General features: G+C 34.4%; 1 protein-coding gene across 1 annotated transcript in view; it reads right to left on the bottom strand.

Moving 5' to 3' along the window:
- The window catches only part of LOC145131477 (uncharacterized), a 39670-nt gene extending 18961 nt beyond the window's left edge, over positions 1-20709 (bottom strand). The window contains exon 1 of the mRNA XM_079066156.1: positions 20612-20709. Within this exon, the coding sequence (XP_078922282.1) occupies positions 20612-20709 (98 nt within the window). The remainder of the gene's footprint in view (positions 1-20611) is intronic.
- Between the last annotated feature and the right edge of the window lie 5171 nt (positions 20710-25880).

Here is a 25880-nt window from a genome sequence, read left to right as displayed (position 1 = left end):
CGTGATTATAATCTTCTGATTTTCTTTCAACGTCTCTTTCCAATTTGTTCTTTATCCTTGTTGATTCTCCAAATTTGAGTTGTAAGGTTTGTAACTCAGATTTGCAGATATCGGAATTGATCATTGTGTCATGATATTTTTTGAGATCAGCTTCTAGACTTTTCTCAATCTTGGTTATATGGGACTCAAAAATTGATTTCGAAAGACCACGTTCAGAGATCATAGACCATACCTGTTCTATGACGTTTGGAGCTCTTGAAGGTCTATCAACACCAACTACGAAATAGAAGTTTGATTGTGTTGGTTCATTGTCAGCTTTGTCTTCAGAAGTTGGCCAGTATTCCACGTTTGGTTCATGGATTGCCATCAATGCTCTTTGCTTATCTTGATTTTCCTGTTTCTTTAATTCATCGGCTTTTTGAGCGTAGTATGCTGAGTCTTTGACTTTGGTTTTGTTTTTGGCTCGGCATTCTCTGGCATAGTGATTAGTTCCTTTGCAGTTGTGACAAATGATCACTTCTTCATCACTGTCATCCTTTTGACTTTTAATCGGAAGTCTTTCAGGAGCTTGAGTTTGGATTTGTTGGGAATATTGGGAAGGGTTCTGTTGGAATCCAAAATTTTGGTTGTTTTGAAAGCCATTGTTTTGATTAGTGTAACCTTGATTTTGGAATCCTCTGTTTTGGTTTTGAAAACTGTTGTTTTGGTTATTGTTATGATGACTTGAGTTGGGATTGTTTTGAAATCCCTGGTTTTGAAAACCTTGGTTTGAATTGTTTTGGAAGGAAGGTCTTTGAAAATTTTGTCCAAAATAAGGTCTTGGTTGAAAACCTGAGTTGTTTTGAACAGGTTGAGGTCTTGGTTGAAATCCAGAATTATTTTGTCCAAATGATGGTCGGTTTTGAAAATTTGGTTTAAAATTCAATTGACCGTGATTTGGAATAAATCTCTGGAGGTTTGTGTTTGCTACCAAAGCACACAGTTGTTGGTAGTCTGCTTCATCATTTAAATCAGATTGATCAAAAGAATTGTTCAAAAAGGGTTGGTTTTGAAAAGATGTCTGATTAAAATGATTGAAGTTTTGTTCATTAAAAGGTGTTTGGTTTTGAGAAGATGTGGAAACGAGAGCAAGTGGTCCTCCAAAAGCTGTAGTGGTTGGTGGGTCAATCGAGGATTCATACGATTGAAGTTCTCCATACAAATTGTATAAAGTTTCAGTATGAATGGCTGGATTTCCCTGAATGATGAGTTTAACCATCTTCCAGCTTTCGTAAAGATTGTTTAGAAACTTGAGATTTATCTCGTGTTGTGTCTTTTTGATGCCCAAATTGTTCATTTTTACCATGATAAAATTGAACCTATCATGAGCATCATGGATGGTTTCTGATGAAAGCATCTTGAAATTATCGAATTCATTTAAAACGGATGTTCTTTTGTTTCCAATAATTCTTTGATTTCCACAAAAACGATTTTTTAAATTTTCCCAGATTTGATTTGCAGTCAACAGTATTATGTCATCCATTTGACTTAGAATACTGTGGGGAATTCCAGACACAAGTTCCTTTTTGGCTTGGAGTTGCAGCCTTTTTTCGGTTTCAGCAAGAGTGGCTTGATTTGTAACAAGAGTAGTCATGTCTTCTGGAGTAATATATGTTCCTTCTACACAATTCCAGACATCTTCACTTATGGTGTTAAGATGAAGATTCATACGGCCAACCCACGAATTATACTCTTCAGGAATAAGTATGGGTGCCCGTGAACCAGATCCCAAGCTGTTAGCAATAGAAACAGAGTTCATGTTGGAGTAATTAGCAGAAGACATATTTTTGTTTTGAAAGGATTTTGAACAAGTGATATTAAAATGAAATTTTTAAAGAAAAACTTATGGAAGGTTTATAAACGCTAACCAAAAGTTTTCGACAAAAATTTCAAAGTAAATCACACAAGCTCTGAATTTTTTTTTTGTTTAAGATTTTTTTTTTTAATTTTTTAATTTTTTTTTAAGGATTTTGAACAAGTGATATTAAAATGAAATTTTTAAAGAAAAGCTTATGGAAGGTTTATAAACGCTAACCAAAAGTTTTCGACAAAAATTTCAAGGTAAATCACACAAGCTCTGATACCAATTGTTGAAAATATACGATCTGATTACCACGAATAAAGGCTCGGATACCAGTTACTGGGTGACAGATATATATATTTAAGGAGATAAGATGCGGAAAAAAAAATAAGAAGTGTGGAATAAATATAAACTGGAAAGCTATAAATGACTGAAAGCTATAAATGAAATAAATGACAGTATTTAAATGACGTAAAGCTGTAATAAAATATATGAATATATAAATATATATAATGTCGGTTCGTCAATAAATTGACTGAACTGGTTTAGAATTGGATTGGATCTTAATAGACTGTGTCTCTATTTGTTCAAAGTTCAATCCGGTAAGTAACAATAAGTTCTTTTTATGTAACAATGAATTGTTTACAAAACGATACAAAATACACGGGTAATGTTTTTTGTATGTGGGTATGGGGTTTTTTAAGGTGATTTGATGAGGTTGAAGTGGGTATTTGGAGGGTGGTAGAAGGTGTAATAAGGTTGTAGTTTTGGTGGTATAAGGTAACAAAGAGGGTGATGTTGAAAGAGCTTTGGGTGGTTATGAATATAGATTTTCGTAGTAAATCTCTCTGGATAGCCAATTCTCTCTCGCGTCTCTCTGGCGTTTGCAGTGGTAAAAAAAATCGAGGAAAATTCCTGGATGTAGGTAAGGTCCTGAATAAATTGCGGGGCAAATCTCTCCCGTATTATCTTGTTGAGTTGTGCTCGGTGAATTTTTTCTTAACTTGCAAATTCTGATGTCGAAAATCAGCAAGGTGATGATGGTTGTGGTGATTTGAAAGGGTTTTTTGGAGGAGGTTTAAGGATGGTATTTGGAGGTGTTTGGAGATTATTTTGAGGTTGTTTGTAGGTTGTTTTGAGATGAAGGAGTACAGGAGATATTACAAAGAAACACACAAAACACTTAAACTCTCACAATGACAAACTCACGTATGTATCTATATATATATATATATATATATATATATATATATATATATATATATATATATATATATATATATATATATATATATATATATATATGCAAAATTAATCAAAAGAAATCTTCCACTAGTGTTTGTAAATGAAAAAGAATTTGTTGGTGGATGTAATAGTTGGTAGCACACATGGTGTTGGGTTCTTTTTGCTTTGTTCATTTCTTTCTATTATATATATATATATATATATATATATATATATATATATATACACACACGAACACTTGTATATATATATATATATATATATATATATATATATATATATATATATATATATATATATATATATATATATATATCCAATTGTGAATTGAATTTCCATTTTTGACCCTTGATGTTTTTAAATTCTTGACAATTTTAGTCTTGATTTGTTTTGTCTTCAAACGACCAAATATTGCGTCTATTTTTCCGTCTTTGCGTATTTCGTCTTTTGCATATTTTTCTATTTCATAATTAAGCACGAATCCACGCAACCTGAAATAACTGATAATATTTGTTAGATAATATAAAACCAATTCGTCTTATTTGAGTGATGATCACATATAAAAACATTTTTCAACAATGTACACCATAGGAGTGTTAGAATGCTCAGAACCCAACACTTACTCGCCGAGTACTTCAGGATTTTGGCTCTTTTTCTTCTTTCTTCAATTCCCGAGCTTCCGAATACATCTCCTGCGTCCTTTTGCTTCCGAGCATATCTTTTGGACTGAAAATACAATTTAAACACAATTAAGCACCTTTTGTCCATAAATTGCAAATAATTAGCCAATAAATAATAAAAATCTATACTAAATATATAGCTAAATATGCACATATCAATGAGCAAGCCAAATGAAAGCATCAAGTCTTGTATTTATAGTAGAAACAATTCCTTACTTTATGAATAAAATAATCACAAGACCATGCCCTTATTTAAATAATCAAAGAACCATTCTCTCATTTAAATAATCAAAATGCCATATTCTTATTTAAATATTCAAAGACCCATTCTCTCATTTAAATAATCAAAAGCCCATAACTCTTTTCTTCTTGAAAATTATATAAAAAAAAGAAGCGTTTGTTTAAATTTTATAAACTCAAAGTTTATAAAATATAAACTTTGTCTTTTGAGCAAAAGACAAAAGGGTTTCAACTGGTCCATAAAGTTGTACATAACTTATTAATCCATACAATATGAATTATATAATATTACTTGCTAATGAAAATTATTATTTCCATGAAATAAATAATTTCCAATTTAATTATAAGAGTTTTATTGAATATTGATTAAAATCAATTTCTAATAAATAATCAATTTCTAATAAATAATCAATTTCTAATAAATAATCAATTATATCAAGTTGTTGTTAGTGTGACCCATTAGTATCAAATGTTAATTAGCAATATCACTTTAATATGATTCTTGAGCATACTAGATCTTTCATTCCCGAGTTCAACTTAACGAAAGAAAAGAAAAGAAATGGGTGGAAATGAGAAGAAAATAAAAGAAATTGGAGTTCCCGAGTTTCATTAAATGAAAGAAGAGGAGGGAAATAGAATGATCACTTTCCCTCCTAACTTTCCTTCTGATTTGGGAGGATTTTGAAAGAAATAACAAAATGATTAATTTTCCTTCCACTTCTCTCCAACTCGAGAACAAAAAAGAAAATTTTGTTTTCCTTTCCTTTCTCTTCTTTTCTCTTCTTTTGTTAAACTTATGAACTAGGCTTTAGCTTAACAAACAAACAAACATGGATGTAACATCCCAAGTTCAGGTATACCTTGTAACCCTTGGACTTTTGAGTATTTGTCCATTTTAGCCCTTTTTGAGAAAAGGTGGTGAATGAGTACGCGGGGCGTACAAGAGTGTACGCTCAGCATACTCATGTGCACGCATTTGACGCGGAAGCCACCTAGTACGTTGGGCGTACCAGAGGGTACACTGGGCGTACTAGGCCCAGAGTGAAAACCCTAATTTAGGGTGAGTCCCCTATATAAAGGATATGATGGCCTCATTTCTGGTCACCATTCTTAGACAACAAACCCTTTTGTTCCCTGACCTTCGTTTTTAGAGCTTGAGAGTGCATTTGAGAGCCTTTGAGAGTTCTTGTGTTTTCTTGAAGTAGAGAAGAAGCTTTGGGGAAGAAGGAATGGGAGTCCAGGCCCTTGGACCTGATCATATCTGAATTGGGAGCTTCACATAGAGGTATAAAGCTTCAAACTTTCCCACTCTTTTGTTTTGTGCATCATAGTAGGGTATTTTAGGGTTTTGTCCCAAAAGGTTGAGACTTTATGAGATATTGAGCTCCAGAGACTATGACCAACCCCCTTTGAGTGTATTAGTGGTGTAATGTCATAAAAATCCAATCTTCGTCGTTGGAATCAAGCCATGCATAAGATATGAGCTTTTTGAGATAAGAGAGTGAGTGTTTTGTGTGTTTGTGACCATATCAGCCATGTAAAGGCTTAAAGTTACTGAATTTATGGAGGAAGAGCTATTAGGGAGTCCAGATCTAGATACGAGACAAGGTCTGAACTGGTTAAGACCAAATGAGTGAGAAGAGTGAAACTGGGGCGTACATTGGGCATAATCCCAGTACGCGCAGCGTAGGGGTCAAGCATCCCCAATGCTTGCATGGCAGCCGAGTACGCCCAACATAGAAAGCTGGTACACGCAATGTACTTGAAACATCCCAAAAACACAGTCTGAAAATTTCGTTTAATTTAATAATAAAAACCATAGTCGATAAACATCATATAAAAATCATAAGCAATGTATCTCAAAATATTATAACAACTGTCAAGTATATCAGAGTATAAACATCCCAGGCTGAACAAATGGTGTGTGCACTGCAATCTTCCTGAGCTCCTCTTTTGAAAACTGAGTACCTGAAACCAACACTGAAAACTATAAGCACGAAGCTTAGTGAGTCTCCCCAAACTACCACATACCATACAATAACACATAAAGCACATACTGGGCCTTGCCCACTACATCGGGCCCCGCCCGGCATCAGACCGAAGTTTGGCATAATTTGGGCCCCGCCCACTGCATCAGGCCCCGCCCGGCATCGGACCGAAGTCCGGAATAACTTGGGCCCCGCCCACTGCATCGGACCGAAGTCCGGAATAACTTGGGCCTTGCCCACTGCATTGGACCAAAGTCCGGAATAACTTGGGCCTTGACCACTACATCGGACCGAAGTCCGGAATAACTTCAGCCTTGCCCACTGCATCGGACCGAAGTCCGGAATGACTGAACATAACATATACATAAACTTGTAACATAAACATATAACTACTGCATCGGGCTTGCCCGGCATCGGACCGAAGTCCGGAACACAAAGCACATAACATAAACATGCGTGAATCACAAAGACATCAGGCATACACACTACTTCTCGGGATCACCCCGGCATCGGACCGAAGTCCGGAAGCATATAAACTGCATCGGGCTAACCCTGGCATCGGACCAAAATCAGGAACTACTAATATCTAAACGGGTCGGCATTGTGGCCGTAGACCCGTTCCTAAAGGAGGAAACTCACCTCACACTGCTGAAGTCCCGTTGACAAAACCATAGCTGCTCGATGACAGATTCCCGATCTGTCAATATCAAAATAACACCCAATTAATAATTGGGTTCCAACTCATAAACATAAGTCCATACTTGGGGTAAAAGACTACTCTACCCCTAACTTGGCTTGATTCAAGCCCAAGGCCCAATCCAAAGGCCCAAAAGTCCAATTATGGCTTAAAGCCCAACATATGGCCCAATTTTCCAAATTGGTCCCAAACCTCTATATGGACTTCCCTTAAGGCCCAATTGTTCAGTCCAGTCCAACATGTCTCATTCTAAGGGCCCAATATCATACAACCATCTAGGCCCAAACTGTCACACCCCGCTAAAGCGGAAACACAGGGCGTGGCAGTACAAAGGGTTTCATCGCAAAAGTTAAAAGACAACACCAACCATAGTATTAAAAATCATTACAAATTCACAATGGGTTTGAACAACTTTTAAAAGAAATTACAATGTAAATTGAAATACAACACATGCGAATGCTCCTAAAAGTGAAGTGTCCCTAAGTGCCACTTACTCGATGATTCCTGAAAAAAAGCATGTAAAACGAGCGTCAAATATAAAAATAGTTGGTGAGTACTCACAGATAAACAAAATAATACTGGTTCCATGAATTGAAATCAAAGTTTTGATAAAAGTTTCCAATAATAAAAGTATATTGTTAAGATGGGTAAATAAGTTTGTAAAAACAAAGTTCTTTGTCATCATGAGAGATAAGGTATGTTGCCCAAATAAGATGCAACATTCATATTCTCATGGAAGATAAAGTTCGTTACTCAAACGAGTAAACAAGTTTCATTGCTAAAATGAGCAATCAATTTCGTTGCTACAAGGAGCAAACAATTTCATTGCTAAAACATGTATATAAGTTTTCAGTAATAACAGTTCGTTGTTGTAATGAGAAACAAAGTTCATTGCTATAATTAATAAACAAGTTTATTGCTATAACGAGAAACGAGTTTGTATGTGTATGAGCAAACAATGAGTCTCAACCAAACCTATGACTGAAGCCCTATCAAGATCTATGCTTATCGTTCCATAGATGAATATGGTATCATGCACTCCAGCAATAGGGCGAGTGAGGAGTTGTCAATTCCTAATAGCGCTATCCATAATGACCATTGGCTCAAAGAGTTAATGGTTAGAGATAAGGGAAGGGCATTAGTACGATAAGTTCTCATGTTCCGTGTTGCATAGACATACATAGAGAGACATAGCAATAAAATAGCAATCATGTTTGATACAAATCAATTTAAATACAACATTCAAATAATAGTTTTTCGGGACATGCTTTTCCACCCCAAAACATAAAAACTGAAAATAGGGGAGTGCGTGAATACTCACAATATGCAAAATATAGCAACCAAGTTTATACGAGTCAAATAAATACAACGAATATAAATAGTTTAGGACATGCTTTTCCACCCCAAAACATTTAAAAACCGAAAATAGGGGATTGGTGAATACTCACAATATGCATTGAGATGATGCAAATGATGCCTTGAGCTAAGTTCCACTTGTACCACTATCGATTCCTACAATAATGGTATTCGCTAGTGAGTCTCTAATCGAAATCTAACATTAGTATACTTACTACTACAATAGAATTATGCCAATATTGTGTCAAAATTTAATATTGATAAGTTACAAACATTTTTCTATGAAAATTAAATTTCAATGAATCAATTGTTATATAACAATTTAAGTGGAAATTTCCCATTATTCAAATGCTAATATTTAACAATTTAAGAGGTGTTCCAATGATTAAATATTCAAAAACTAAATTAATTTAGTTCTAAAATTTCCCAAAGTTTGCATTTCAGTTTTAATTGAAGTGAAAGACCTCAAGATAAATTTTCTTGAATTTTTTATTTGTCTGACTATTTTTCACGATTTTAGTTTCTTGAATAACCATAAAATCTTGAAAAATACTAAACAGTTAATAAAAATTACCAAACTTCAGATTTTGGTTCTAAATATACTAAAAGACTTCTAGATAAATTTTCATGGAGTATGAATATGTATAACCATTTTTCATATATTTAATTCTCTAAATAGATACAAATTCATGAAAAATAGAAATCAGTTTCCAAAATTACCCAAACTTTTTGTATTACTATTATTAAACATTATTAAGCTGGGAAAAATATAAAAATTGATTTCTAAACTGTTTAACCCAATTTTATGATTTTTGAGCATTTATTCTAATAAAAATTGAAATAAATAGAAAACAGTTTTCAAAATTGCCCAACATTTTTGTAACACTTTTATTATACATGTAGAAGCTGTGAAAAATATAAAATATATTTTTCAATTAGTCTTTCTATTTTTCTTTGTTTTATCCTCTTAAATAATCATTAATTGGAGAATAATTATCAAACAGTTAAAGTAAATTACCAAAATTTTTGTACACTTCATTTACAGAGTAAATAATCTGGGAAAAATACCAAATGTGGTTTTTATATACTGCAATCCGATTTTGTGTATTTAAGTGTATTTAATCTTAGAAAATAGGAGAAAAATAGTATATAGAAGAGAAATATCATCAAAAATTTTATGTAGCCTCTTAACGTACTAAAAAGTGTTCTGGTAAATTTTCATGAATTTTGGGTTAGCAGAACTATTTTTTCTATTTTTAGGCCATTATAAATACAAAAATCGGGGAAAAATAGGAATGCATTATGAAAAATTCTGAAAATATTTTTCTAAGTCTTATACCTCTGGTAGAAGCTGCGAAAATTGTTATACAGCCTTTTCCAATTGTCTAAAGTGGTTTTATGATTTATTGGGGCTAAACAAAAAGAAAATTCAAAACCATATTAAACAGTAACAAAAGTCATTGAAACTTCATGGGAGATGTTTACTAACTTAAAGAACCATCCAAGAATTTTTTCTGAATTTCTTTACTAGTGTAAGTATTTTATATGATTTAACACTTTATTTTCTTATTATTTTCATACAAAAATAAAGAAAATATATATTGAGCTGAAAATTTCCAGAATGCATCTTCGTACAAGTTAACAACAATGAAAAATTGTTTTCTTATTTTTGATGTTGAAAACCATGCCTAAAGACTCAATAAAATGTATAGAGAAAACTTGGTTCTTGTGATTTATGTAAAGATTATTGATGTTACTTTGACAATTTTTGCAACATGTTACAAAGACTTTTGAATCAAGATCTTTTTGTTCCTATTAATACATGATATTAAGAGTTTAAAATAATTTTTGAATGATTTGTAGTGATGAATAAGTCCTTTGAACATGCAACACAAAACAAATGTTCATAAGGAAAGTGCTGTTTGAGTAACAGTTTTGTAAAAATTGGTAAAAATCGAAATATTGGAATTTTCCAGTGAGGTCAGATGGGTTTGAAAGCTAACTCAAAATATTATATCTCAGAAAAAGAATCACGAATTTTGGCTAAGAAATGAGTGAGATATGACAGTTTAAAGTCAGATAAAGAAATCTGGCAGATTGCATGCATGATGATTGGTTAGAAAAGTGGGTTTTCATCATTTCCTTGAGTAAATCTTTTCAAGTATTTTAAATATATCATGATAAACTCATATTTTAGTCATGTTTTCAGAGATCAAAAGATTAAAACTTATCAAAATGTATACATGCATTTATGAACAAAATTTTGTTTCTCAAAAACTCTTAACTTGAGTTTGATGTTTTACTCCTTAAAATCGATTTTTGCACTAAGATAATGAACATGCAACCTTGTTTATCATACATGCATGGTGTTAAAACACATCCATCATGTTGTAAAAACCATTTTAACAAAAATAAAACAAGTTTGAAGAAGATGAAGAAGGAGAAAGTGTAAGAAAAAGAGCAAAACTTGAAGGAAAAGTGAAGTAGAAATCGATTTTACCTTCAAGAATACCACAAGATGATGAAGATTTCGAGTTTGAGGAGTGTTCTTGGGTTTGTTTTCTGGAAAATTTATTGGTTCTTAGAAGGAGGAAGAGAGAATGGAGTGGTGTTTGGAGAGAAAAAGTAGAGAGAAGGTAGAGAGAGTTTTCTAGAGAGAGAAAGAAGAGAGATGTGTGTGTGTTGGAGAATGAGAGTGTGAGAGAGATATGGGGAGAGAGGGATCCGATTTTAGGGGAGGAGAGGCTCTCTCTCTCTTGTTTCTTTTATAAAAATTCAAATCTTTTATAAAAATATCCAACTTTTTATAAAATGTGCACCTTAACCTAGTTTTTATGCATAAAACTCTTGATTTTTGACTTATAAATCAAGGGTAAATGTTAATAACTAAATCTTTATTTTTCATTGAATTTTATTTCATAATAATTATTATGATAAGATAATATTATAAGGTTCATAATTGTTTTTATAGGATTTTTAAGGTTAAAGTTTATAAATATGAGTTTTTAGGGCTTTTAGGGTTTTAGAGTTTAATAAACTTTGAATATCAAAATAAATAGAATATTTGAGACTTTAAATTATCTTATGGTATTATAACTCTTTTATAGTTATAAATAATGTTTGTAATTTATTTTTTATCGGTTTATTGGCATTCTATGTAGTGATTCCGAGATTCAAGCGAAATTGAGGAATCAAGTATACTAGTCCTAGTCTTCAAATTTGACTTAAGTTTCTATGAGACTTTGAACTAACTTCTACTTCTAGGTCAAGTGCATGATGTGTGTACATGATTCATGAAATATTGTTCGAGTCAAAGAGTGATCCAAATATGGATAGTCACTACAGCTTAGTAGATGTAGAATTCACATATCAAGGTGAAATCTAAGTACACCATCCATTGTTTCTATCTGTTTCCAAGTTTCTAGTAGGGTATAACTTAGCTTCTAATTACTAAGTCTAATATGTGTTGTGCCTATATGTGCAACTAAGTTTATCAAATCTAGAACTAACTCGAATTTTGACGGTTGTCACAGTCTCCCCCGGTTGAAAGAATTTCGTCCCGAAATTCAATTCGTGACACATTCTATTAGAACTCAGCCGAATACAATTGTATAATTGGAAAGATGATGACTTGAAGAGCTCTTTGATTATTTTGGGTTAATTCCTCAAGGGAACAGCCCAACTCTTTAGCTATAATCAAATTAATGGTTCCCTAATTCGAGTTCTACAGTCTAGATTGCGAGAAATTAGGATCATGGAAATCATGATCCAACCATGGCGACCTAGTTGAAAAAGATTATATAGTTAGATATTATCTAACTTAAAAGAACGTTATAAGTTTTGCTGAAGCACCAACTGCACTGAGCGTTAAATCCGCATTGATGCTTAAGTCGCATTCTAAATTAACACTAAGTGTAACTTCGCCACTTAAAAAAAAAGAGATTAGGAACAATTTGTTCACTTTCGGGTTGGCTACTAAATCTGGAAAAGATATATTCCAAAATAAGAAGGGGTACCACGAATGAAAGGGAAGCGGTCGAGGGTAAGTTCCTAAAAATACGTAGTAAGGGTAGGCAACGAAGTTTTGGTACATCTCAAATGTAAAGGCTAATTAAGTGTCGTCGACAAAATAAATTACGAAATGATTGAGCATCTCCGAGGCTATAATTACTACTACGGTTACTCTTACAATAATAAAACCTTATTCGAAAAATAAATATATTTAGAGAGTCATTGTTGCAAATGGAAGCGATGAAAGTTTATGATAAGTTAAATCACATTGTGTAGATAGCATTTTAAGTGTTTAGAAGTGATAAAAATCTCACTGTTATCAAAATGTGTGTTTAAAAATGATAATTAATCTCACTATTATCAAAATGTGTAATAATTCCAAGATAATGAAGATACATGTGTGGCGATCCAACAAAGTAGTAAAATAATATAAAGATTAATTAAGGTTAAAGGTTTAAGTCGTCATTAAAGGAATTTGTATAGAAATATTTGTATTAAACTTTTGAGAAATTGTCCAATTGTCTAAGTCAGGACAAATTCAAGCTTACGGGCCAGACTATTTATGAAAACAAGTTTGAGAGTTTAGGGACTCACTGAAAATTGCAAAGTAAAATACTATTTTAAGAAAGGTGTAAAAATGTTAATCTTTGAAAATAGTGCATTCATAGTTTAGTGTTTCTACAAAAACAATCATTTAGAGAATAGATAATTGTAAAATTCAAAACTTTTGATGTATTTAAAGAAAAGAAGAAACATAAGGAAATATATCCTTCACATATATTTTTCAGATATAAAAAAATTATAAGCATAAGGGTATTCATCTTTGTATTACTTATAAGGAAAAATACAATGAAACTTGCATTTTAAATCAAGTTTCCGAATTTAGAACGAAAGGGCAAATGTAAATAAGGAATACTTGTTTATTGTAGATTTCAAAATAAAAACAAGATGTATATGGTAAAAGGCGTAATTGAATATATCAAAGTTGACTAAATCAAAATTATGTCTCACGACTATACACGTATAAATCGCTCAAAACGAAAAGGGTAGACTTCTAGTCTGTATGTGTACGAACATGATACTAGGAGAAGCAAAATAGAAAGAAACAAAATTAGACAATGTATTATGTTACTATTATGGGCGTGCGAGATCTAAAATCATAAGGAGAGCAAGAAATCAAGTGTGGGGGAAAGAAAAAGGAAGGTAGCGGCGGCAATGATTGTTATTGTTAAAATTATAAGAACAATACCTATAGGTAGATTAAAAACCAAGTTTAGATATATTTCAAACTTCAATATTTGATGTATATTGATGATTAAATAGACATATGGGAGTTCTAAAGTGTTTGCTAAGGATTGCTAAAAATTCATAAGTTACATATTAAGTTAAACTCCATTTGTGAAAAAAAAAAGAAGCCCTACAAATGGCAATTGAAAATCTGACAATTTTGACTTTTTTTTTTACTGGGGTCCAACAATGGTTAAAACGGATAAGGTAAAAACTTACATATTTAGATGAATAATTGTGCATTGTCGAAAGTGCGTCACTGGAATTTTAAAAGTGAGCACTAAGTTTTCAAATGCTATAAATTTTAAAAAACGTTATAGATTATAAAACCATATTGAAGCAAAGTACACAAATAAGCTATGTTTTGAAATACAAGCATTAGAGATGTCTTATAAACATGTTTGAAGTAGAAATTTTCATAAATATCATGTTGGGTTTCGAGAAAACACATTAAAGTAAATTACAATGTCTAAATGAGAAAGCTGTTAAAAAGTCAAATAAAAGTGTTTTGAAGATTCAATGAAACTTTTTCACATAATATGAACTTCAATGTCATATGTTTAAGTTTTATAGCATAGAGTTTAAACACTTTTATAAAAGAAAATGTTTCTAAGTTTTTCGAAAACGTGTCAAAATGGTAAGCAAGGTTTAAAATGGTTTATATGCCCTTAAAAGCATATCTATCCGTTGAAATGGATTTGAATTGAAATTGAAATAGCAATGTTAAAAAAAAACCAATATTGGTTAAATTGAGTTTTGAAGAAAAGTGTTAAGTTAAAGCAAGTTATCAAAAGATTTTTATCGAGAATATGGCTTAAATTGTTAGGAAAGGTCTAGTAAGTTGTATGAAGTGGTTATAAAGTATTTTATCGATGATAAATAAAACCGATGAAACGAAATAACTTTTCGATGGAAGATTAGGAATTAAGGAATAAGTAGATTAGTGTAGCTGATCGTACCTAAATACTAAGGAGAGTATAAGACGAGTATAAGGCGAGTACCGATGTCTTTTTCCTAAGATAAAGGACAAGAAAAATTGTTTGAAAAACATTTCATGGCGTCAATGCAGTTGACGACCTTTTATAGAGGTCAAAGGGATATCATATGTTAAGTTTTAACCTCAAGGTGGAAACAACCTAGACCTAAATCGTAGCGTAGAAATAAGATCTCACATATAGGTTAAACCTCCGTGTCTCCTTGTGAGTCGAATCCGGAATGCCCGCCAATGGTATCCAAGTGATTATTTAGTGGAGACTCATCTACCTCCTTACGCGATGCTCCAATTATCATTCGTGTCGGTATCGAAACGCTTTTTCCTAGTTGTAACTCTAGTACGAAGAGGATGAAGAGGTATTGAGGGATAACTGGTATTGGTTTCGACTTAAGATTATTACTAGTGTATATCTAACTACTAACCTTATATCTAAAGTCAATAGCTACCGAGGAATACCCATTATCAGTACTATGTGCATTGCTCTTAGAGTGGCTAGTGATATAACCTAAGTGGTTAACCTAGCACTTGATAGGGGATAAGAATATTTCTAAATAAGGGCATTGATATAACAGTGAACTTGGTTTCTAAGTGTATCTAGATGAATGCCTATAATATGCAATGCCCGTACGCACACTAAAAATTTTGTTTTTCAAAAGTTTAAGTTGAAAATTGTTTTGAACATAATTCTACTATAACCGTTTCAAGCCTCGCATTAAGTTTCCTTAATTAAGCATAGTTGGCCAGGCTATACTTAATTAAAGTCCAATAATGTGTACTCGAATTAGTTATACCAGTAGTATGTTCAGTATTTTAAAAACATTTTGAAAATTTTTGGCTATAGTTGTGGTTCTCCAAAGGAAAACCGGTATTCTCTATAACCTTCGGCTCTGATACCATTTCCTGTCACACCCCGCTAAAGCGGAAACACAGGGCGTGGCAGTACAAAGGGTTTCATCGCAAAAGTTTAAAGACAACACCAACCATAGTATTAAAAATCATTACAAATTCACAATGGGTTTGAACAACTTTTAAAAAAAATTACAATGTAAATTGAAATACAACACATGCGAATGCTCCTAAAAGTGAAGTGTCCCTAAGTGCCACTTACTCGATGATTCCTGAAAAAAAGCATGTAAAACGAGCGTCAACTATAAAAATAGTTGGTGAGTACTCACAGATAAACAAAATAATACTGGTTCCATGAATTGAAATCAAAGTTTTGATAAAAGTTTCCAATAATAAAAGTATATTGTTAAGATGGGTAAATAAGTTTGTAAAAACAAAGTTCTTTGTCATCATGAGAGATAAGGTATGTTGCCCAAATAAGATGCAACATTCATATTCTCATGGAAGATAAAGTTCGTTACTAAAACGAGTAAACAAGTTTCATTGCTAAAATGAGCAATCAATTTCGTTGCTACAAGGAGCAAACAATTTCATTGCTAAAACATGTATATAAGTTTTCAGTAATAACAGTTCGTTGTTGTAATGAGAAACAAAGTTCATTGCTATAATTAATAAACAAGTTTATTGCTATAACGAGAAACGAGTTTGTATGTGTATGAGCAAACAATGAGTCTCAACCAAACCTATGATTGAAGCCCTATCAAGATCTATGCTTATCGTTCCATAGATGAATATGGTATCATGCACTCCAGCAATAGGGCGAGTGAGGAGTTATCAATTCCTAATAGCGCTATCCATAATGACCATTGGCTCAAAGAGTTAATGGTTAGAGATAAGGGAAGGGCCTTAGTACGATAAGTTCTCATGTTCCGTGTTGCATAGACATACATAGAGAGACATAGCAATAAAATAGCAATCATGTTTGATACAAATCAATTTAAATACAACATTCAAATAATAGTTTTTCGGGACATGCTTTTCCACCCCAAAACATAAAAACTGAAAATAGGGGAGTGCGTGAATACTCACAATATGCAAAATATAGCAACCAAGTTTATACGAGTCAAATAAATACAACGAATATAAATAGTTTAGGACATGCTTTTCCACCCCAAAACATTTAAAAACCGAAAATAGGGGATTGGTGAATACTCACAATATGCATTGAGATGATGCAAATGATGCCTTGAGCTAAGTTTCACTTGTACCACTATCGATTCCTACAATAATGGTATTCGCTAGTGAGTCTCTAATCGAAATCTAACATTAGTATACTTACTACTACAATAGAATTATGCCAATATTGTGTCAAAATTTAATATTGATAAGTTACAAACATTTTTCTGTGAAAATTAAATTTCAATGAATCAATTGTTATATAACAATTTAAGTGGAAATTTCCCATTATTGAAATGCTAATATTTAACAATTTAAGAGGTGTTCCAATGATTAAATATTCAAAAACTAAATTAATTTAGTTCTAAAATTTCCCAAAGTTTGCATTTCAGTTTTAATTGAAGTGAAAGACCTCAAGATAAATTTTCTTGAATTTTTGATTTGTCTGACTATTTTTCACGATTTTAGTTTCTTAAATAACCATAAAATCTTGAAAAATACTAAACAGTTAATAAAAATTACCGAACTTCAGATTTTGGTTCTAAATGTACTAAAAGACTTCTAGATAAATTTTCATGGAGTATGAATATGTATAACCATTTTTCATATATTTAATTCTCTAAATAGATACAAATTCATGAAAAATAGAAATCAGTTTCCAAAATTACCCAAACTTTTTGTATTACTATTATTAAACATTATTAAGCTGAGAAAAATATAAAAATTGATTTCTAAACTGTTTAACCCAATTTTATGATTTTTGAGCATTTATTCTAATAAAAATTGAAATAAATAGAAAACAGTTTCCAAAATTGCCCAACATTTTTGTAACACTTTTATTATACATGTAGAAGCTGTGAAAAATATAAAATATATTTTTCAATTAGTCTTTCTATTTTTCTTTGTTTTATCCTCTTAAATAATCATTAATTGGAGAATAATTATCAAACAGTTAAAGTAAATTACCAAAATTTTTGTACACTTCATTTACAGAGTAAATAATGTAGGAAAAATACCAAATGTGGTTTTTATATACTGCAATCCGATTTTGTGTATTTAAGTGTATTTAATCTTAGAAAATAGGAGAAAAATAGTATACAGAAGAGAAAAATCATCAAAAATTTTATGTAGCCTCTTAACGTACTAAAACGTGTTCTGGTAAATTTTCATAAATTTTGGGTTAGCAGAACTATTTTTTCTATTTTTAGGCCATTATAAATACAAAAATCGGGGAAAAATAGGAATGCATTATGAAAAAATTCTGAAAATATTTTTCTAAGTCTTATACCTCTGGTAGAAGCTGCGAAAATTGTTATACAGCCTTTTCCAATTGTCTAAAGTGGTTTTATGATTTATTGGGGCTAAACAAAAAGAAAATTCAAAACCATATTAAACAGTAACAAAAGTCATTGAAACTTCATGGGAGATGTTTACTAACTTAAAGAACCATCCAAGAATTTTTCCAGAATTTATTTACTAGTGCAAGTATTTTATATGATTTAACACTCTAGTTTCTTATTATTTTCATATAAAAATAAAGAAAATATATATTGAGCTGAACCAGAATGCATCTTCGTACAAGCTAACAACAATGAAAAATTGTTTTCTTATTTTTGATGTTGAAAACCATGCCTAAAGACTCAATAAAATGTATAGAGAAAACTTGGTTCTTGTGATTTATGTAAAGATTATTGATGTTACTTTGACAATTTTTGCAACATGTTACAAAGACTTTTGAATCAAGATCTTTTTGTTCCTATTAATACATGATATTAAGAGTTTAAAATAATTTTTGAATGATTTGTAGTGATGAATAAGTCCTTTGAACATGCAACACAAAACAAATGTTCATAAGGAAAGTGTTGTTTGAGTAACAGTTTTGTAAAAATTGGTAAAAATCGAAATATTGGAATTTTCCAGTGAGGTCAGATGGGTTTGAAAGCTAACTCAAAATATTATATTTCAGAAAAAGAATCACGAATTTTGGCTAAGAAATGAGTGAGATATGACAGTTTAAAGTCAGATAAAGAAATCTGGCAGATTGCATGCATGATGATTGGTTAGATCTTTTCAAGTATTTTAAATATATCATGATAAACTCATATTTTAGTCATGTTTCCAGAGATCAAAAGATTAAAACTTATCAAAATGTATACATGCATTTATGAACAAAATTTTGTTTCTCAAAAACTCTTAACTTGAGTTTGATGTTTTACTCCTTAAAATCGATTTTTGCACTAAGATCATGAACATGCAACCTTGTTTATCATACATGCATGGTGTTAAAACACATCCATCATGTTGTAAAAACCATTTTAACAAAAATAAAACAAGTTTGAAGAAGATGAAGAAGGAGAAAGTGTAAGAAAAAGAGCAAAACTTGAAGGAAAAGTGAAGTAGAAATCGATTTTACCTTCAAGAATACCACAAGATGATGAAGATTTCGAGTTTGAGGAGTGTTCTTGGGTTTGTTTTCTGGAAAATTTATTGGTTCTTAGAAGGAGGAAGAGAGAATGGAGTGGTGTTTGGAGAGAAAAAGTAGAGAGAAGGTAGAGAGAGTTTTCTAGAGAGAGAAAGAAGAGAGATGTGTGTGTGTTGGAGAATGAGAGTGTGAGAGAGATATGGGGAGAGAGGGATCCGATTTTAGGGGAGGAGAGGCTCTCTCTCTCTTGTTTCTTTTATAAAAATTCAAATCTTTTATAAAAATATCCAACTTTTTATAAAATGTGCACCTTAACCTAGTTTTTATGCATAAAACTCTTGATTGTTGACTTATAAATCAAGGGTAAATGTTAATAACTAAATCTTTATTTTTCATTGAATTTTATTTCATAATAATTATTATGATAAGATAATATTATAAGGTTCATAATTGTTTTTATAGGATTTTTAAGGTTAAAGTTTATAAATATGAGTTTTTAGGGCTTTTAGGGTTTTGGAGTTTAATAAACTTTGAATATCAAAATAAATAGAATATTTGAGACTTTAAATTATCTTATGGTATTATAACTCTTTTATAGTTATAAATAATGTTTGTAATTTATTTTTTATCGGTTTATTGGCATTCTATGTAGTGATTCCGAGATTCAAGCGAAATTGAGGAATCAAGTATACTAGTCCTAGTCTTCAAATTTGACTTAAGTTTCTATGAGACTTTGAACTAACTTCTACTTCTAGGTCAAGTGCATGATGTGTGTACATGATTCATGAAATATTGTTCGAGTCAAAGAGTGATCCAAATATGGATAGTCACTACAGCTTAGTAGATGTAGAATTCACATATCAAGGTGAAATCTAAGTACACCATCCATTGTTTCTATCTGTTTCCAAGTTTCTAGTAGGTTATAACTTAGCTTCTAATTACTAAGTCTAATATGTGTTGTGCCTATATGTGCAACTAAGTTTATCAAATCTAGAACTAACTCGAATTTTGACGGTTGTCACACAAACTATGGCCCAATTTTCCAAATTTGGCCCAATACTTCATATGGGCCTTACCCTATAGGCCAACTAATTACTCTAGTCCATTTGATTATTCTTGGATGGCCCATTAATAAACCAATTACCAAAGCCCAATGGAAAGGCCCAACTCAAGGCCCAAGTGAAATTAGGGTTTCACATAAAATGACGATTAGGGTTAAGTGTTTCTCACTTAACCCATTAAGGACTTAATCCATTAAGTCCTTTACTCTACTAGATAAATGATATGGAATAATTTGGGCTTAATACACAATCCAATCCCAATGGCCCAAAGGTGGGTCTCAATAAGTCCAAGGCCCAAAGTATCAAGAATTAGGGTTTTCTAAACCCTAATTAGGGTTTCCCACCCAAACATGGCCCAATAGACCCAAAACTAATCTTTAAGCCCATTAGGGTTTTGCTAGTGGGGCACCACCCACTACCACCTCGGGTAGTGGTGGTCAATGGCGGCTCATGGCGGCGGCCACCACCTTACGGTGGTGGTTATGGTTCTTTTCATTACATCTTATACTAATTACAATTACAAGCTTTTAATCCACAAATAACACACACACTAACTACTCTAACACACACACAGCCACTCTAGTGGTGGCCGGCGGTGGTTCAAGGCGGCAGCCACCACTTCACGGTGGTGGCAGTGGCTGTTCTTGGGAATTCCGGCTAAACAAAACACACACACACACACATCACACACTAAATATAAAAATATTGCCCCACACACGTTTCTCATTAATTTGCACTAAGGACCCAGCCACCCACCTGGTGGCTCACGGCGGTCCGGCAGCAACAGCGAGATGGCGTCCAACAGCATCAACAGCGGCACGGTAGCGGCTGACGACGGCAGTAGCTTTACGGAGGTACAACCGCATTGCGGCGACAACAACAATGAACCCAACAGCCGCAAACACGACCGGTTCTCCCACGACCACAACGTCGGTCCCTGAGGTCTTTTCCCGGCTACAACAGCGCCCGGTGGCAGAAGCTATAAGTGGAAGAAGGTGAGGCGGCGATCGATCGTTTATCCCTCTGGCAGCAGGTCCGTCATGGTCTTACGGAGGCAGCGGCTGTATGGAGGGATAAGGGTGGCAGCGCCGGACTTGCATGATTGGAAGAACGGACGAAGAAGGAGTCGGCAGTCGACTTTGAGCTCCGATCTTCCTTACTCGCACGCCGGAACCACGGTTGCTGCCTTTGTCGGCAGCGGAAACAGCAGCACGGTGGTCTTAGGTTTCAACGGCGGCGGCTGGGGAGACTGAGAAGGAGGTGGCGCCGGAGATGGGAGGCATAAGGTGAAGGTGGCGGCTGCATAAATGGTCCGTAGGGTTAGGGTTTCCAGCGAAATAAGGATACATATATACCCGCCCATATGACCTCTTTACCATAATTACAATTATGGTCCCTCCCCATGGGATCTTTTCATTTTTAATCCATTATTTACCCTTTTACCCCTGGTTCTATGATTTCCTTTCATAATAGATCCCTAAATTACCAATAAACCCTTAAGCCTTCAAATATTTTCAATTTAAGTCCATTAATTACCGAACACACCCTGACTTCAGTAATTATGACTTTTAACTCCTCGAAACTAACGTCTCGCTCAATTATTATTCATTTTAGGGATTCTATACATTTATTTATTTATTTTATAAACGGGGTGTTACAGTACTCCCTGTCATTGACTTTTGGTTGACTTTTAGGTTTTGGTCAATTTGTGGACAACCATGGCCATTGAGGGGTAAAATGGCCGTTTACCCTTCTGTGAGTTTGTAGAAGGGATAGTGTAGCTTCTTGAGAGCCGCGATTAATTAGGGATAATTGTTGTATGTGTTATGCAGAGGCTAGACCGGTGATTTGAGTTCGAGTTAGCCGATTTCTTGCAAGGTGAGTCTTCTCACTATACTTACCATGTGCGGTATCTTTGTGTGACTGAGATGTCTTATGTGCTTATCTGTGTATTGTGATATTCTGCATTATGTCTTTGTGATTTATGCTGAGTATTATTATTATGAGCTTATTGAGTTAGGACCGGAGGGTCCACCCGAGTGTAGGACCGGAGGGTCTCCACTGGAACACATTGATCGGAGGGTCGTATTGAGTTAGCCTCGAGTGTCTAACGGGATGTGTGTGGTATTTTGGGGAACTCACTAAGCTTCGTGCTTACCGTTTTATGTGTTATGTGTTTCAGGTAATAATGAGGATCGCGGGAAGGCCCCGGCTTGATTGTACACACACTTGCATTGGAGATATGTTTTTGGAGGATCCTGGATTTGTGATAAACAATTTTTGAAAAATGTGTTAATGTTTGATACCTGAGATTTTGAGAAATGTGACATGTGTTTATTTGTGTTTGAAAATGAAAATTTTGGTTTGAAAATTTACGGTGTTACAAGTTGGTATCAGAGCCTTGGTTTGAGGGATTTGGATGCACCTTCGGGTGTGTTTGGACTCAAACTGAGGATTTGAGAAAAAATTTCAAAAGAAATGATTTTCTAAAACGAGAAAGAGTTTTAAGAGAAAACGAGCTGGAGCAGTGTGTACAATGAGCCAGAGCCCGAACGGTGATTTCCCAAAATACCCTTACTTATTCGAGTTATGAGATACTTATGAGATATTAGAAATGCATGCTAGAGAATAGGCTAGGTAATTCATATTCTAGGGCTAGAGTTGCCTGATTTGTGATGCCTTAGCCTAGGAGATGCTTTTGAGCGGTGTTATGTGCTATTTTCTCTGAGTATGTGCTGAGTTATGAGTTGAGGGGTGATCTAGGAGAGATACTTAGATGAGCATGTGAGTAGCCTGAGAGAGTAGTCTGATATTTGTGAGAGATAGAGTACTTGTGAATTAGAATCCTAGGAGGAGGAATTGGGGTGGCTACAGGTGTAGTGTGGAAGGTAGTATTGGGCCCGTACTACTAAAAGCACTAGATCTGCAGGCAGCCTAAGTAAGAATCCTTAGGGTGCTAAGGAGCAAGTAGGGGCGAGTGATCGAGTGTGAGTATACTCGAGCGAGTCTCTAATGATTTTGTGTTGTGTTTCAGAGATATCATGGTAGGTACACGCCACACCCCAGAGAGCAGTGGAGTTAGCGATGACGAGATTCGCAGGATGATTCACGACGAGGTGGCCGCAGCCATTCGAGAGGCTATTCCGGAGATGTTTGGGTCTATTAAGACCACTCTGATCGAGACATTTGACGAGCGATATGATGTTGTTTCCGAGGCGGCTGCTGCTACTGCCACCGCTGCTGTCGCTGCTGCCAGGCCACAGGGGGTGACTCGTTGCTGTATCGGGAGTTCAGCAACAGGAAGCCACCAGAGTTTGATGGGACTCAGGATCCGATTACTGCGATGAGATGGATCTCTTATATCAAGGGATGTTTCTACACTTGTTCATGCCCAGAGCATTTGAGGGTTCGGTTCGCGCTAAACCAGCTTCGCTTGGGAGCGAATGACTGGTGGAAGTTTGCGACAACCAGTTTTACTCCTGCAGAGCATACTGCAGTGACTTGGGAGAGGTTTGTTGTGATGTTCCGAGAAGAGTATGTTCCCCCAGTGGAGAGGGAACGGTTGGCCCCAGGAGTTTCTGTCTCTCAGGCAGAAGGCATAGTCGGTGACTGAGATTACACGGATGTTTCATGAGAGGGCATTATTCTGCCCTGAGCATGTGTCGACTGAGCAGGCACGCATGAGCCGGTATTTGAGCATTCTGAGGAGGGATATTCGAGAGTTCGTGGCGAACTCGTCTTATCGGATATTTGTTGAGCTTTAGGCAAATTCCAGGAGGAGGGAGATCAAGCTTGAGACTCAGGCCAGGGAGGATGCGGAGTCTCAGGGGAGAGACCGGCGGCCGGCACAGTCGCAGCCGACACCCAAGCAGGCTAAGCCCGTTGATTCAAGATCAAGAGGCCATAAGGGCCGCACTTGTGGCAAGTGCGGAAAGAGTCATGAGGGATCTTGTCGGGTGGGGATTTGCTACAAATATGGCAAGGAGGTGCATATGGCGAAGGATTGACCCAAGGGATTTGCAGTCTGTTTTCACTGCAATCAGACCAGCCATCGGAAGGCTGAGTGCCCTCAGCTCGTTCAGGGATCATCATGGGGTTCCACTACTGCTGCTTTGCGTGCTACTGATGTTTGGCCGGTGAAGGCCGAGGTTCCAAGGGCTCGTGGGAGAGCTTTTCAGCTGACAGTGGAAGAGGTCCACGCAACACCTGATGTCGTGGCTGATGGGTTTTAGGTGAAAAAAATAAACTAGAAAAACAATTCCTAAGTTCACATGCAACCTACTTTGGATCTATGTTTTAACTATTGAACATATAACTTTGATTTGCAAAACAAGAACCCTAAGGAGAGAGGCTATTTTCTAAAATAACAAATTAGGGTTTAGAGTTACATACCTTTCAATTGTTATAGCAAATAGTTGGTAATCCTTTGATCTTGATCTTTTTGGAAGCCTAACACCACAAATGTAATGCCTCTAATGGAATCACAACCAAGAGCTAGCAAGAAGGAAACTTATGAGGAGAGAGGCTAGGGCATGCAAAAATCGGCCTAGGGTTTCTTCAAAAGAAGGAGTGCTAATTTTGGGAGCCAGGAGGCTCTTTATATAGCTGAGGGATCTAGGGTTTAGGGAAAACCCTAATGTTCCTTTGCTTAGGGCCTAAGCTTATCCAAAGGCCTTATCTAAGCCGCTTGGACGAAATCATTAGGGTTTCCCCTATAGATTTCGTCCACCCCCTTCCAAGGAGGTTCTGGAACCTTCCACTCAACTATTGGATAATTGCAAACTAGTCCCTGCACTTTATAATTAACACAGTTAACCCCAAAATCAATTCTAATTAATTTTTGGCTAACTATTAATTAAATAATATGATTTCTAATTAATATATTAATCTTTTAACATATTAATAAATCATTTATATTAATTTATTAATCTTATAATAAATAAATATCTCTCCTTTCATAATTTCCCTGTCTAGTTGCTAGGTTTGAGGGCAACCCAAAAGGACTATGTTGCTATCAATTCAAGTACATAACAATTATAGTTATGGGCTTAGACACCTAATCCAACAGTCTCCCACTTGGATAAGTCTATAACTATAATTTCTAGTATGACTTATAAATTTGACCAGCAAATTGTAGCTTCCAAAAGCTGTTGCTGAACTCTGACCCAGTCAGTTACGTGTCCTAAGATAAGTGATCATATAATCCTTCGTTCTGCAAGATATCCCTAAACATAGGACATGGAATATAAGCAATCTCTTTGTCCAAAAGCTATGTTTCCCGATTTCTGATTTGTGATGATATAGGACTTCTAGTTGAACACATCAATTTAGTCATGGTTGGGCCCAACACATAATTCAACACCAAATTATCGAGGGGCCCACAGATATCGCTTTTCCCGTTAGGGCAAAAGGAACGAATAAACTTTGACTCATATGCTTGTATCTTTCACTCATCAAATTATACATGACAATGCGTTTTATAACACCAAGTTACTGATGCATTTTCGTATCACCAATGTATAACCGACTTGCAAATTACAACTCATATATCTCCATTTCAAGATTATAAGATATTATCGTCTCAATATTACTCGTGATGAATTCCATGAAGTAATACTTTGAGCGAGGGTTTATCCAATACTCAAATCTCTATTTCTAAGTACTCATGAACATTGCAGCAATTCTATTGCTATGTCTAACTCCCTTAGATAATCTGCAATCCAATTCATGACAGTCTTAATTCACTACTTACTTCTAAAAGTACGAACGACTGTGGAGTTTGAATAATCACATTATTCAGGAAGTAAAACATGCAAAATACGAAACACAAAAATAAACAATTGACAAAAGGCAGTAAACAAACTCATAAATAATACTTTATTATTTAATTACCAAAAGTCGATTACATTTACTTTGTTACAAGTTTCAAAATAAAACTAATCTAACTGCTAAAACTAATATCATCTCTCAATCCAATGCTCTGAGCATGCTAAATATGCTTAACCCTACTCAGACTCTTTGTGAGGGGGTCTGCTGG

The sequence above is a fragment of the Lactuca virosa genome, chromosome 8, assembly GCF_052849685.1.
Source record: "Lactuca virosa cultivar CGN04683 chromosome 8, Lactuca_virosa_CGN04683_v6, whole genome shotgun sequence".
Taxonomy (NCBI): domain Eukaryota; kingdom Viridiplantae; phylum Streptophyta; class Magnoliopsida; order Asterales; family Asteraceae; genus Lactuca; species Lactuca virosa.
Note: the sequence above shows the minus strand (reverse complement) of the source record. Positions and strands in the feature narration are given on the sequence as shown.